At 37.3% G+C, this 15,769-nt stretch overlaps 1 protein-coding gene across 2 annotated transcripts in view; it reads left to right on the plus strand.

Moving 5' to 3' along the window:
* Positions 1-14,892, plus strand: part of LOC109417164 (leucine-rich repeat neuronal protein 3-like) — a 505,905-nt gene extending 491,013 nt beyond the window's left edge. For both annotated transcript variants that reach the window (XM_062842285.1, XM_062842284.1), the window contains one exon: positions 978-14,892. In XM_062842285.1, coding sequence (XP_062698269.1) covers positions 978-1,851 — 874 coding nt within the window. In that variant the 3' untranslated portion in view covers positions 1,852-14,892. The remainder of the gene's footprint in view (positions 1-977) is intronic.
* Positions 14,893-15,769: the final 877 nt, after the last annotated feature.

A 15,769-nucleotide genomic window follows, 5' to 3' on the forward strand; every position in this document is an offset into this window, starting at 1 on the left:
CTCATCTATCTTTCTCCAGGTGTCATCTGCGATCCACCGCTTTCTCTGAATGTGTAGCTCACCCAAATTCATTGATCTACTACGCTTTCGCCTTCCGGAATATTTGTAGCGCGGTTTTGGATGTTGCAGAAGTGGTCGATTTGTTTAACCGTGACGTCTTTACAAGCGGTAATACTTAATTTCAGATACAATTCTGAAGCATCTTCCTTGTCAGGACATTCAAGTGACTTACCTGTTCGAATACCAGTGTACCTCGAAGAGAAGAACGAAAGAGCTGGGTCAGTTGGCCACACGAAGGATACGATACATCTTCATTTGTGTCGTTTGTCTCCCCGAGGGGGTTTTGGCTGCAGTGCTCACCAGTCAGTGCACACGTACACGTTGGTATGTGCTGAAATGCGAGAATCTCACTCCGGTTTTAGAAGGTGCAAACGAGAAGCAAAATTAAGCTTCACCGAAAGACAAATTTGGTTGGTTGGGAAGAGTGCAAAACCGGTGTGAAGTTCTGGTTTTGCGGTTGAGGTATTATTAGCCACGTGAAAAATTGGCACGCTAACAGAAAGGTACAGTAAGCTTATTGCTGTGTTAGCAAACGATGGCGAGGAGATTGCATTTGTGCACAGTGTTAAGCTGTTGAAAATGAAATTACAATTGCGAGTACAATCAGCAGCATAATATATTTCTGATGGCTTTTATCTTTGTAATTGTTATTTCAGCTCAACACTATTCCAAGAATTTATACAGTAAGATTACTTCCACGTCATGTTTTATGAACACTGACTGAAACAGAAGACCAGCTCCAGAAGCACGTATTGGTAGATTTGTGCAATTAGCTCAGTATCTGTTGAATTAAGACGGCTAACAGCTCTATCGTCATCGTGAAAAAAGTCGCATAAACCACACCATACCCACCATGAATAAACAATTCTAATTTCTCATCTTTCATTTGCGGATTTCTTCTTTCCCATTCCCAACAGCGCCTTGGTGGACAACACCAACCTGCACACGGTGACACTGGACGACAATCCATCATTCAGCAGTCTGCCACTGCGGCTGTGGCACGGTAACCCTCACCTGGTAGAAATCTCCATGCGCCGCAACGCGCTGGTCCGTCTGGATGCGGTTCAGTTCCCTCTGGACCGACTTCACCGGCTACGGCTCGCCGGCAACCCACTGGTGTGCAACTGTTCGCTGCTGTGGCTGTGGCGACTGGTGGCCGAGAGTGACCCCGATGATGAATTCCTGCTAACTTCCGCCGCCCTGACCAGTGCCGGATTTGCAAGCCCGGGTGGCGAAGAGGAGGGATCGGCACACCCGTTGGCAATTGATAGAGACGAATTGGGCTGTGACTTGTACGAAGATGGGCGGAAGATTCGCCGGACACTGAGAACCATGACCGAATCGGACTTGAACTGTCCAACCCACGTGCTGACTGTGATCAGTGCAGTATTCAGTATCTTGTTGGTGTTGGCCACGGCCGCCAGCGTTCTGTATTTCTTCCGCCTGTCGAAGCGGCGGAAAAAGCTGCTGCCAGAGCATAAGAATGCAGATTTGATTGTGCCACAAAAAGTAGATAAGTTAGAACTAGAGCGATATCTGGCCCAGCAGAGCGCGGCCAGTGAGTACCGGCCGCTTCGGGGTGGCCCCTGGGAGGTAACGCCAATGCTGAGGGACGTCGATCAGTATCAGCACCAATATGGAAATCCGATCCACGAACCGGATCACTACGAGAGCTTCGAGTACTACGATTATCAGGGTCAAAAACAGTTCAACTCGTACCACCAGAAGCCTCAGCAGCAGCACCAGCAACCGAAGCGTACCCTTTCGAGGCCGCATATAGTCTACGTATGACTCTAGACCGGCCGCAGGATCCGTAGCATAAGTAGCGGCAGTAGCAGTAAGAAGAATGTTAACAGTAATAGCTTACGACCGCTGCTCGTTGATAGCGCTGTTTGAAGTTATAGGATGATTTGGTTTGAATTGCTGGACATTGATCCACTTGGCGACGTTACGTAAAGAAGGTATCTAATGCTTTTTGGAATTATATTTCGTGTAAGATAAGTATAGCTGTAAAAAATAACTGAACTGTAGATAGAACGAAACGTATATTGACACTGAAAAAACATAGGTACTTAAGAAGCCATTGAATAAAAAATCAGAATAAAGATCACATTAATTCCTCAATTTCAAAATTTTTTACACACAATCTTTCAAAACACTTTTGTGTTGAAATAGTATGTTTCCAACATTCTGTTATCATGCTGAATAAAATATCTCTTTGAAGTTTTTGAACTGATAGCTTTATTTGCAAATGGGTCAGGTGGGAAAAGAAATAATTTTTGTATGTACTTACTTACTTTACTTTCAGTCCTGGGCACCCACGGTGGTGCAGAGGGCCGAATTGAAAGATTTCCATCCTGAGCGATTGCCCGTCATCGCCTTGACCTGTGGCCAGGTTAAATTTCTGTCGACTTACTTGATTTCGTTATTGAGGCTGCGCCGCCATGAGCCTTTGGGTCTGCCTCTGCTGCGATGTCCTGCTGGGTTCCAGTTAGTTTCATATGCTTCGTGCCTTTTAGGTAGCGAAGATTTTGCTTCACCACAGTGCAATGAGGTTTTCCTGGTACGTTGCAAAAAAAGCTGTCGGTATTGACAGCAAAGCTAATGGCCGAGTTCATTGTGTCAAATATTGTAGACCACCAACCAGCTCCCAGAAGGGAACCTTCTTCATCTATTGCCGCTGCTCAGCTGACTTTGGGCTCATTTCCTTTGTTAGCTTCTGTCCCGGGTCCGCTGGTGTGGTAACAGTGTTGCAGCTAGTTGCTCCAAATTGTTCCAGAAGATCTTGGATGTACTGCTCTTGATCCAAACTAAGTACGCCGTCCTCGGTGGATACACGAGTTCTGAGAACTTTGTTGGCCTGTCCCAAATCCTTCATCCTGAACTTCTTCGTCAGTTGTTTCTTCAAATTCTCCTCCCAACGCTCGTTGTTCGAAAAGATGAGATCGTCCACATAAATTGCTACTATCAGGACACTCGTAGAAGTATCTGACTGAAGTAGACGCAGACGCAGGTGTCCTGTCGTGCTTGGACTGCTTCAATCCAATTCGTTTTAGCTCGGCATTTAGCTTCAAATTCACGATCCTGCTGGTCTGTTTGAGATGGTACAATGCCTTATTTATGTTACAGGCCTTGGTTGGTGCTTGCTGGTCCACGAAACCGTCTAGTTGCACCATAAATATTTGCTCCTACTTTTGATCGCCCTGCAAGAACACCGTCACGGCATCCATCTGCTGTATCTTCAAATTCATTCTGGCCAGGGAAATGGCGGTGGTATATCGGACTACGTGTGCGTTGGTCTCATTGAAGTCTACTGGTCTTACTGAAAACCGTCTCTAGCAACGTACTTAGCACCACCAGAATAGAATTAAATTGAGTTAAAATACAGAAAAATATAAACATTTAAGGACAAACGTCTTGAAATCCCGCCTCAACAGTGGATCTTCAGACGCACAAATCTCAATAAGCAAGTTTCAAACAAATGTGTATTTTTATATTCTGCTGTTGCTCATTTGTAATAAGCGTAAAATAAATAGATCAGATGCACTGGTTTTGTTTATGAAGAGATTTGTGCGCTCGAAATAGTGAGTAGGTGCCAAAGTCGGCCATTTTGGGATTCTAACAAGTCTGTCCTTAAAAAACGAACACCTCCAGAATGAATGTATGGGGATTATTGCACTCTAGGTTCGTTTTTGAAAACTGTGGAGGATTTGTAGGTGCGGCACTCCAGCTCATGATAAAGTTTTGATACTTGCATGAGGGTACGCGCTCCCTCTCACTGCGCCTTACCAACTTGCGTGGCTCCTCTGTTTGTGGAGGGAGCGCAACAAGGTGAAACTGATGTACGGGCTGTTGCTCTTCAATCATTTCAACTTCTCCCTCGTAATCGGACTCACCGCTGTCTTCATCGACGTCCTACACCTCGGATGTTACACAAGTTTACAAAATAAAACGAAAGTCGTGAACTTCTGTCAACAACCAAAATTTTTGAAGCACAATTTAGTGCTGATTTCGAAACGGACCTTCAAAAAATTTTAAGTAGAACAGTTTTTGAGTTTTAGCTCAATATTGAGTTTTGAAACTTTTCAAAATATGTAATTTACTAAAATTTAAATATATTGCGTTTTGTTTAACCAATTTTAAATCTTTTTCCATAAATTAAAAGCTGAATACAATACCATTCGACCATCTGAATAGGTTTTGCGTCAGATTCATGAAATTCAAGATTTTGGCGAGTTTTGGGGACGACCTTCTTAAATTTTAGCAAAATTCCTAAACTTTTTTGAAGAAATATATTTTTTTCAATAAGAAAAAACCAACTTAAAAATTCTTTCTCGACGTTTATTTGACATATCATATGTAGGCGTGTTCCAGTAAAAATTTCAGCTCAATCGAAGCATTGATTACGGAGAATGAGATGTTTGAAGTGAGCGACTTTGCTTAAGGCCGGACGGGACGGTGGTTGAATCGTCCGCCATTGCTCTCTTGCTAGTAAGATGCAAATCTCAACTTCTACTTCATATTATTGACTAGAAATTTGATCGTTCATTTGCTCACTTGTGGTGCACAATCGACTAAAGTTTCAGCTACGTCAGTGCAGTGGAAATTGATATTTGCTTCTTCAAAGTCGCGAGGCAAATTGTTAGAAAGAGAGGGAAGATAGGAAAAATTACACGTCGTCCCGTGCGGCCTTAAAAATAGAACAAAAATCGATTTCAAATCATCAACCTTGTATGGAAAGTCGAAAAAAAAATTCCGCTCTACTGTAATTTTTTTCTTTTGCGTTTTCGAACTCAGGGCATGATCCTACACCAAAAACGATCATCAGCTTACCGAGTTCAAAAATGCTGTAAACTAGTGTTATCACGTCCCTCAGCTCTCAAGCTAGATCTTTCTCGATTGGCTGCACGATCAACTCATATGGATTATCTTCTGAAGCTTCTTCTTCTGGCTTCCGGTTGATTGCATTTTCGTTCAGGAATATGACATCTCTGCCAACGAGAACGTGCTTCACTCTAAAACTGTACAATCGATACCCGAGCAGTAGAAAATAACAACAGCATAATAAAATATGTTTTTTTTCGGCAAAATAACTGAGTAATAAAATCAGTTATTTTAATGTTATTAGCATAACATTCTATGTTATAAACTTGTCTGTCATAAGCGGCAAAATAACAAATTTCATAACAAAAAAATGTTCCTGGTATACCAATTCAATAACATGTTTTGTTAGTTATAATAACAATTTAATAACAGTAAATTTTTAGAATATTTCAATAACAAATTTTGATATTCAAAAGTTATTACCAAAAGCAAAAATAGTTATTACATCAAACTGATAACATGATTTACGCAGTATTTCCAACAAAAAATATACTAATATGAAGACACAATAATTTTCAATGCTGTTGTGAATGTTGCTTATTCCTTTTTTGATACAGTCCTTAGTCTTTATTTCGAAACTTGTTATTGTTGTGCTATTTATGTACACTCTCAATAGCACAATTATAACCAAACTTGTTCTATAACAAAACATATTATTGAAATGTCATTTAATGGATGTATATCAATAGCTTAATCATAACAAAATAAGATTGCCCAACAAAACATGTTATTGCAAAGTAATACCTTGGTAACTCAATAATAACACAACAAGATATAATAACAGGCTATGTGATTTTGTAGTTATCAATTTGATATTCTCCTCTGCTCGGGTATGTTTTCGAACTGCTGCTATAGCCAGGGAAGGAAGCCGAAAGGCTCAGACTTTGCATCTCACTTCTTTCCTTCTCTCCTTTGGTACGTAAACATTACCGTGGATCCAGCGTAGGACACGCGTAGGAGAGCTAGATCTGGTCTTCGTAAGGGAAATGCTTCGTCAAATGTCAACTGCAATCCCTTAGTTGGCAATTAGATGATCACATACGATGTAGTTGCAACTGCTTCGGCCCCATAACGCTTTTCCAGATTCGAATTACACAGCATACTCCTCGTCTTTTCAACAATCGTTCGGCTCGTCTCATGGTGAATACCGGACCGACGAAGAAACAACTTCATTTTATGATTTACATATTATTTCCCACTGGTCTGACCTTAACCGCTTGATTTTCTCACTTGTCTTGTTCTCAGCGAAGCTTTTGAAATCTTGATAGAAGCGTTTTCTGTTTCTGTTTTTGATTTTGGGGAATATACAAACGGCTACCGGCGCAAGCAGGAACGTTAGAAAATAGCGATTTCCTCCAGCGTTCTAGTTCTAGTTTGGACTTTCTCAGGAGTGTTGCATCACCTTGTTTCGTATCGCTTGAAACTTTCACATCTTGTAGGAACTTCGCTTTGGCGATGTCTGCGGTCCTGGATGACCCCAGGTCGAGGATCATCGGATATTATTGTTTCGGCATGTCTTTCATTAGCAAACAGGCAATGCAAGCGTCATCAACCTTGAATCCGACTTTTTTTTATTCTTCAATCACTTAACCTAATTTACAGCTCTATTGTCCACTAGGGCACTGCGTGAGCGATTCCAATTAGAAGCTGTGCATACACTTTGTACAGCGCCTAAATGTATTCTATTTTAATTGTACTACATATATCGAACTGGTTCCCGTTGGGCTGCTTTCACTTTCTACCCTATTCGCAGCTGTGAAACAAAAACCGAGATTTTCGGGACAAACAAGACCGAGGAATCCAAAATTTACAAGAAGGAGTGCCTGAAAAACTGTGTTCTATCGTTCATTATTGCTCACAATGGACCTATTAAATATTGGCCTATTTTGACAAGCTGCCACTAAAGTGGAGAATCGCTACAGTGGTATTGAGGCAACGGGGTGATTTTCATGAAAAAGGATATCAATTTTCCAAATTGCCCTCACTTCCTTCCAACAGAGAAATTTTGGGCAAATGTCAAGTAAAAATTGAAGAAGACTGAAGAACAGTGGGGGATTTTTTTTATTATTGAACAAATTGGGCCGAAGGGTCTTAGATTCTTATGTAACTTTTTCCACAGGCAGAACTCATGAATATATGGACAAAAAAATGAGAAAATTCAGGGTCGCCTCCGGGATAAATCCCGGAAAACTCAGGTGGAAATTGCTTGTTTTCCTCTGACACTACTTACTTTGAAAAATCATAACTCAAGAACGAAGCATCGTAGATACAAAGTTTTCTAATGAAAATTAAGGCAAATTTCTCAGAAATCCAAAAATCATAACTTAAGAACGAAGCATTGTAGATTCATTTTTTTTTAATAAAAATGAAAAAAATATGAACTGGAAAAAGTTTTCCACAAAATTTTCCTCAGTTAGGAAAATTCGTGAAGAAAAGCCGGAAAAACTATGCCCGAACTTGTGAAAAATTTTCAAAAAAAAATTTTATGAGAAGGTTATTTTATAAGCTTCAATCGCTGAAACTTTTGGAATGCACTTTTTTTTGTTGTTGAGTTATGGCCAATTTTGTTCAAAAATGTCCAAATGTGCCATATAAGCCTTTTCTTTGAAAAATCATAACTCAAGAACAAAGCATCGTAGAAACAAAGTTGTTTAATAAAAATGAAAGCAAATTTTCTCAGGATTCCGAAAAAAAATATTTACTGAAAAAGTTTTCCACAAATTTTTTCACGGTTCTGAAAATTCATAAAGAAAAGCCGGAAAAACTATGCCCGAATTGTGGAAAATTTAAAAAAAAATATTTTTGAGAAGGTGATTTGCTGAAATTTTTGGAATAGACTTTTTTTCTTTCCTGAGTTATGGCCAATTTTGTGAAAAATGACCATGTAAGCAACCCTGGAACACAAACTCTTTCGTAGCTGTGGCCAGATGGGCACCTTCTCGTAGGCACTGCTGGAGGTATTTGTGTTAAAGTTATAGAAAAAACGTCCTCAACTCTTCCGCACAGGAATTTATAAAACGACATCTCAAAGAAGCAGCTGGATGTGGGAGCATTTGGTTAGGGGGTCATATTCTGGGCATTGGACGCTATATTTCACTCAATTTCATACCATAAACCTATTTTTTTGTACGCTGTGAGATACGTACAGTGTCTAACCGTGTACAAAAACTCAAATCAGTTGGTATAAAATTAACTACAGTATCGGACAATAAAAATGCACCACAGCCGTTTTCCCGTACAAACTAGTCAAATTTAGATTGCCATATCTCAGTTACTTCTCAACCGATTTTTTTTATTTTTCTGTGACGAACTACAAAACATTTCAATTTCCAGAAACTATTGAAAAAGTTCAGTGATAACTATTGTAATAAAAGTTACAGATACACGGTCAGGAAATTCACTCATTTTGGAGCTAAAGTGGGACAACTCAAAATTGAGTAAATTTTTTTTCCAGCGATAGCGCTGGCCCAAGTGCGAAAATCTCATCAGTTTAAGCTGTATAATATTCTTGCTGATGTGAAGAATATTATACGGCTTAAACTGTTTGGATGTTTGCACTTGAGCCAGCGCTATCGCTGGAAATGCAATTTACTCATTTTTTGAGCTGTCCCAGTTTAGCTCAGTTTTGTGTGAATCTTACTCATTTTAGAGTAACATTTTCTTAGCGTGTAGGTTGAATTTTGACAATAAAAATGCACCAAGACAAAAAATGTAATAGCAAAAAATGGTTACGTCATATCATTATGGTGTCTTCGGCAAATATGTTTCTTGTGTGATGACGAATAAGTTTGCTGAACAGATCAACATGATTTGACTTCAACATTTTTTGCTATACAATTTTTTGTGTTGGTGCATATTTATTGTCAAAATTCAACCTATCTGTAACTTTTGTAACAACAGTTATCACTGAACTTTTTCAATAGTTTTTGAAAATTGGAATGTTTTGTAGTTCGTCACAGAAAAATGAAAACAATCGGTTGAGAAATATCTAAGATATGGCAATCTAAAGTCGACTAGTTTGTACGGGAAAACGGCTTTGGTGCATTTTTATTGTCCGATACTGTAAGTCACAGTGGAATGTGTTCAAAATAAGATCCTTTACCGAAACGGTTCCCCATTAGCGTGGAATACAAAAAGGCATTTTACTCCTGTACACTTTTTGAGTTCCATTTTGGCCCCATATCAACTGTGCAAAGTTTAAGCTCGATCGGAGAAACTATATTGTAGCGCCAGCCATTTTTAGTTTTCATACGCTTTACTATGGGGAAATCGCTTTTTCAAAAAAAAAAATCACCACAGGTTGCCCCTTAACCCCTGAAAATTATGATGTGTTTTTTTGGCACTTGCTGCTTTTATATAGGAGATTTGCCCATCTTTAATTGAGGGGCACAGATGCAAAGGGGGTAAGTGATTATTTTGATGATTTTGAGCAGAACATATAAAAAAAATCTTTAGATTTCAAGCTTTTAGGAACTTTTTAAGATTATTTTTGCGATGATTATAAAAATTACAAGAATTTGGAGTAAATTGATTTGATATTAAAATTCCATACATTTTGTATAGGATGAAAAATTGGTGAAAAACTTTAAACTTCATTTTTTGAAAGTGGGTTTTTATCACTAAGGGGCTTCTAACCCCCTCAATTAACCCTCTAATACCCAATCCCGTCTTTAGACAAGGTATAGTTTGAGCATTTTTGTAATTTTTGTGTCGTGGAACATCATTTTTTTTATATTTTTGGCAAATATTTAAGACTGTTCTGTATATCTCAAAATGGTTTTTGGTGTATTTTAAAGCGTATTTACATTTTTTTTAAATCATTGAAAAAATGATGTTTAAGTCACCTTTTAGAAGTCATTGTTTATTTTGTATTGAATCGCTACAATTAGCATATTTAAATTTTTCTCAAATCATACTATCCTTGTTTAATAGTTTAAGGGAATCGAATACACTCTAAAATTATTTTCCATAAAATTACACGGAAAATAAAATTTTCAGTGAAAGAAATTTAATATAATAATATTTCAACAATAATCATAAAATCTCAAAATATTTTCATCTAAAAAAATCCGTACCACAAATAGGCTTCCAGGAAAAATATAAAAGTGTGGGGATGTTCAAAAATAAAAATTAGAAAAATCAAAAACTGAAATTCACAAAATCGAGAATTAAAAAGAATCATCGTCCAAAACATGTTTAAATCGATTTTAGATGACGAAAAATGACGAAAAATTTGGGTATTACAGGGTTAATAGACTCTTCTTTCTAGTTACAACGTTGCGTATTTGATTGGGTGCCAAGCTATTAATTCTATCTGATATTTTTCCTTCTTTTAAAAATGTGCTGTTCTTTCAAGTTAGACTGTTACAGAGTTGTTTTATTGCCAAACTGTCAATTCTACTTTAAAAGATTTTCCCTTCTTCTAGCAACAGGCTGTTCTTTCGTGGTCTGTTTTTCGATCGCTTTTATTTCGATCTAGCTTAATGACCGTTTGGCTTAGTAATAATTTGGCCAAATGTATTTTCGGCCTTATGAGACACATCATTACCTCAGTTATTTTTTTAACAGCTATATTTGAAGTGTATTTGTGCAAATCGTCCTTAAGCCGAATGAGTCATTAGCCAAAAAATTGAAATTGGCCTTGTTACTTACAACTTTCAAAGTTTAGTATCAAAAAGGCAAAGAACAAATGAGAGGAACAATAACAGATTATAAAGTGAGTTGTACAGAGAAATTGAATACAGTGTACTCTTCTTTGAAATAGACGATCAAGTATGGCTGCCTCATTTCTAAACTTGGACGTTTTAGATGTGTTGTCGAAAAACGAGCCAACTTTTTCAATTCTTGTACTAGATATGCGCTATTAGATATTAGGGTAAGTGTACCAATTATGGCTATAGTACCAATTATTAGCCATAGTTAATTTTCACCCTTCAACGAAGTAAATCAACAAGAAAAATTTTGTGAACAACAGACCACGTTCACAAAAGATAGTCGCACTCATTTAAACTCCACATTTTCCTCAAATCATGGTAGAAATAAATCATTTCCCTTAAAATTTCGGCTTCCTTGCACCCTTTTTCGCCATAGTGTACCAGTTATGGCTAACCCCATAAGGAATGCATGCAAATAGTGCGAAAAGGAACCGAAGTTAAGAAATATACCCATAACTGGTAGTTTTGGCTCCGTTTCTATATTTTTCCTGTAAAGTATGGAAACTAAGCTGTCTTGTAACTTACTTATTGATGACATTCGTTGGTCTTCCCGTTATTTTTGTATGAATAGCTTTCCTTAGGTAGTGCCATAATTGGTACACCCACCCTATTACTTCCTTTTGTTTTAGGCTATTCTTTTGAATGGCATCTTTTGGAATTATAGCTGCCCGAATTGTCATTGAAATTTTTCCTTTTTTGAACAATGGCTGTTCATTCAAGCAGTAGTAATAAAACTGTCGGCATCATAACTGCAAATATTTTTAAATATTTTCTCGAAAAAGTAGAAAAAAATGCTTAAATTACTGCCTAAATTCTTTAATGAATACCAACCAAAATAAGTTAATTACATATTGTGCATTTCTTTAGAAAGCCAAAATTTAATGAGTGGGAAAAATATACATAGTGATAACAATTTTCCGGGAAATGGTTTTCCGGGGAATAAGTCATTCCGGAAAATGGGTTTCCGGGAAAGTGGAGCGGACCTGGTGTGGTGGTTAGAACACGAGACTATCACGCCGAGGACCTGGGATCGAATCCCACTCCCGACATACTCACAAAATGTGGGTTCTTCCTTCGGAAGGGAAGTAAAGCGTGGGTCCCGAGATGAACTAGCCTAGGGTTAAAAATCTCGTTAATACAGAAAAAAAAAAAAAAAGGTTTCCGGGAAATGGGTCATTCAGGAAAATGTTTTCCGGAAAATGTCTTTCCGGGAAATGTCATGGAATCGTTTCGAATTTTCGTTACTAAACGATTCAGTTAATTAAATTATTTTCAATTTCGTAAATTCCATGGTGTTTCTTGTAAATATCAACATTTTTCACATTACTATATCTCTACGGATGACATTACCTATTTTCTTCTGTTAACCCTCCTGAAATACTACCAGCTTCGTTCCACCAGCCAACAAAGAGCAATAAATGAAAAGATATGAGAATAATCCGCAAGAAAGTACTCTCCGAGGAAATTCAACTAAAAATGTCCCACATCAGCCCCATGAAACAGCCTGAACCACGAGAAAAAAAATCTACGCAACACTAAAGATGAATCATGGCAAACTTCTTGCTGTCGGCACCACACCCCCACGCGTGAAGGCATAACCTCACCTTCGGAAGCAATTTCTTTTATTTCACTTTCGATCCACCACCGCTGCCAAAGGCTGTCGGAGGAAACTGTCGGCTTTCTTCCGGACTCCCACCATCCAATTCCGCCCGCACGCGATTTCCTTCCCTCACACTTCTTCTTCTTGCCAGAAGAAGAAAAAAAACCTTATAGGCGCTACATTATTGCACTGTATTAAGATTAATGTCGAATTCGTTTATTTGCACCGCCTGCACCGCTTTGCCACCGGGTGTAGCAAACTTGCACCGAAACCGTTCGTTTATTCGCAGGTACTGTTCTGTTTTGACACTCGATTGGCACCGGTGCAAGAAAATGCTACACCCAGTTTGAGCACGGTGTAGCAGGTACGAAGCAAGTTTTACCAATACATGCATATCGCTGAACTTGTATCGTGGTTTTGTTTTGGTAGGAATGATGATTTTCTCTTCGGCATTAGGTAAACGGTTTTCTTGGATATTCATTTAACAGCAAATCTGTACGTTTAAAAATTATTTAAACTTGATCGATGATTATCACGTCTTTCAATCAACTTGTGATGAATCTTCAAAATTTATCGGTAACATGAAATTTCAAAGAGTTGATTCAACGTATATTTTCCCATTACTATTTTTTTTTGATTATCGCAAATATGTGGATTACTTTTAATGATTTTAATCATTAGAATTTTCTGTCGCATGGTGATCTATTAATTATGAAAAAAATGACGTAATAAAGTTTTGATAAGCCCAGAATTGAATAAAAATCTATTCATTCAAATTGGACTGAAATATTACTGAAGTAACATTTTGTAGGTACAAACAGTTTCAAAAAATTCTATTTTTCTTTTCTTACAGCAAATATTGAATTTTTGAATTATTACATTGAATGTCACTAAAGGATGGTTAAAGCGTTTTTAATATGAGTTGCGTTTCAATAACGTTAACGTTCTAAAAAGCATTTATTTATTTTTATGTTCTAGCTAAACATTTGCTATTGAACTGCCTTTAACATTTTTTGTGTTAAATTTGTGCACGTAGATCGTTTATAATTGTATGTTAGCATCCTTTTTTATTAGGCAACGGAAATTGTTTAATTCTAAAAAGTTGCTTTTAATTGAAAAAATTATGATATTACGAGAATATGAAGAAGATAAATAATGTAGGAGTGTTAAAACATTAGATAACAATTTTCAAGTATCATTTATTATTACAAGTTTATGATGTACAAGTGGATTACTGAAAACGTTTAAAATTGTTAAATTGGATATCGAAAGTAAAAAATAAAAATAAATAAAAATAATTTTGTTCATCACGGAAATCATGAAAACATTGATTATGTTTATTTTTGATATCCTTTATTGTTTTCATTGACGCTCTCACGCGCCCTTACTAATACCATCATAAGCTGTCAACAAATTGCACCGAAACCGTTCGTTTTTCCGGTGTCAATTGCTACACCGGTGCAGTGCACCGTCGGGAATAAACGAATTCGACATAAGAATGGCAAAAAAGCAGCAAATTTCCGCCTTTCTTTGTCGAGAGTTCATTGCTTTTGAGGCGGCGCGGCGCGTGAGCAGGGATTTCCTTCGCGTTAGATGTCGAGAATTACTGTTTTTTACAGGGAACATCCATCTTTGGTTGGTGGTGGCAGGGGGGAAGAAATGAAAAATCCGACGGCCTTTATCCGGGGTTATCTTTCCCTATGCGGTTGGATTGTTTGCTTATCTATGCGCATTACTGTCATTATTATTATTTCTGGTCTTGACGTGGTATATTCAATAAACGTCTGAAATAATTTGCAGCGTGATGAGGGTTTGGCCAGACTGAATAATTCAACAAGATGAACAAATCAACTTAATCAACTTCATTCACAAGAGTTTATGATGCAGATCTTTACACCAATTTGAAAATACTTTTTACTTAAATACTCATTAATCAGAAATGGATGACTTTTATGAGTTTTGATAAACATTTTTACCCCATGTATATTTCTGAAAATATTGTATATTTGTTGCATATTATATAGTGTGTAAATTGATTAAATGTTTAGATTAAGAGCTAAGAGAAACAAAACAATAATCAAAATACAGTAATTTTTATAGTAAATCACTTCTTGTACTAAAATGCTATGTGGTATGTCGCTAGAGTCAGTTTAAACCAAAAAAAAAACATACAAAAATATATACTGTACAATTGTGAGCTATCGTATACATAACTTAGAAGTGTGCTTTTACCCCTTTTGTATGAAGCAAAGACAAAACAAAATGATTAAATCACGCGAAAAAAAACTAAATTTTATTTCAAAAACATTCCGGAAGGAATCAACAAGAAACAAGCAATAATGTTTAGAAGAAACTATCTAGGAACAACTTTAAGTCGTGAACTGCGTAAAAAAACAGAGGATAAACCTGAAAGTCAAAGTATTTGAACAAAAATACACTTCAAAGTGAGAAGACACAGCTGGATGTAATGGAATTGTGGCGAACAGGGCAGGTTTACAGTTGGTAAGATATAATTCAGAAAACACAGGAATTTCAAGTAGATGAAGAGAGTAGGTAACGAGATGGAAGCGAAAATTTAGCTAAATGAATATTTTGATATGAAAATGCGATGAATAAAAACGTTAATAAAACTTACCTGATATGAGTTGTGTATGATGCTCTTCGATTTGTGTAGCATCAGTGATGACAAATCCTTTTTGCAACTGTTTAAAGTTAATGCAGTGGTCTCCTTTGGAGCCTTTCTAAGTAATTTGATGACATTTATTTCACGTTTCAAAAGCAAAGCATACGGGGCCGGTGGCAGAGGCTCCTATCAGTTTGAAATCTTTAAATCTTGACATACGAAATCTTTTTATGATGACATAAGTGGGACTGCCTGTGATTCGCGTTCAAGAGTCGTAGATTCAGAATAAGATAGATATTTAGCAAAACTTCAATAAGAGCTAAAGAAGGGTGAGGGTGAGGACTAAAACTTTCGGAATTTGACTAATTCCAGCGGGACACTCGGAATCAGTTCCGGATTACTACCGGTGGTTTCTAATGTGATCTGAGACTACTTTCTTGAACACCATTCGACAGGTTATGGAATGAGCCGCGATTTGATGAGTCGAATGCATGAGTTTGGTTCACATTTAGATTTGACTAGAAATCCTCTACATAGAGATTAGCGGAAGTAACATATGTCGATTCGGCGACCCTGTTTGTTTTGTTTACAATAGCTGCCAACACTTGCCACATAGCTAGATGTTCAAAGTTTGTGCATGACTTAGTTGTGGTTCAAGTTGTTTTATTTACGTTTGATAATTATGGTCGAACTTTTTTCCCCAAAATTCTGAAAAATTGCAGCGTAATCGAAGAAATCTGAAATGCATTGCAAAATGTTGCGCTTTTAATATCGGAAGAAGTGAAGCAAGCTGCAGCAATTAAAGTTTTTTTTTAGAAGAACAGCGACAAAAGTGTCTTTATGAGTATAAGCTCTTGAAAGCAGAATTAATTATATATTATCTTCTTA

This window comes from Aedes albopictus, chromosome 3, assembly GCF_035046485.1.
Source record: "Aedes albopictus strain Foshan chromosome 3, AalbF5, whole genome shotgun sequence".
NCBI lineage: Eukaryota > Metazoa > Arthropoda > Insecta > Diptera > Culicidae > Aedes > Aedes albopictus.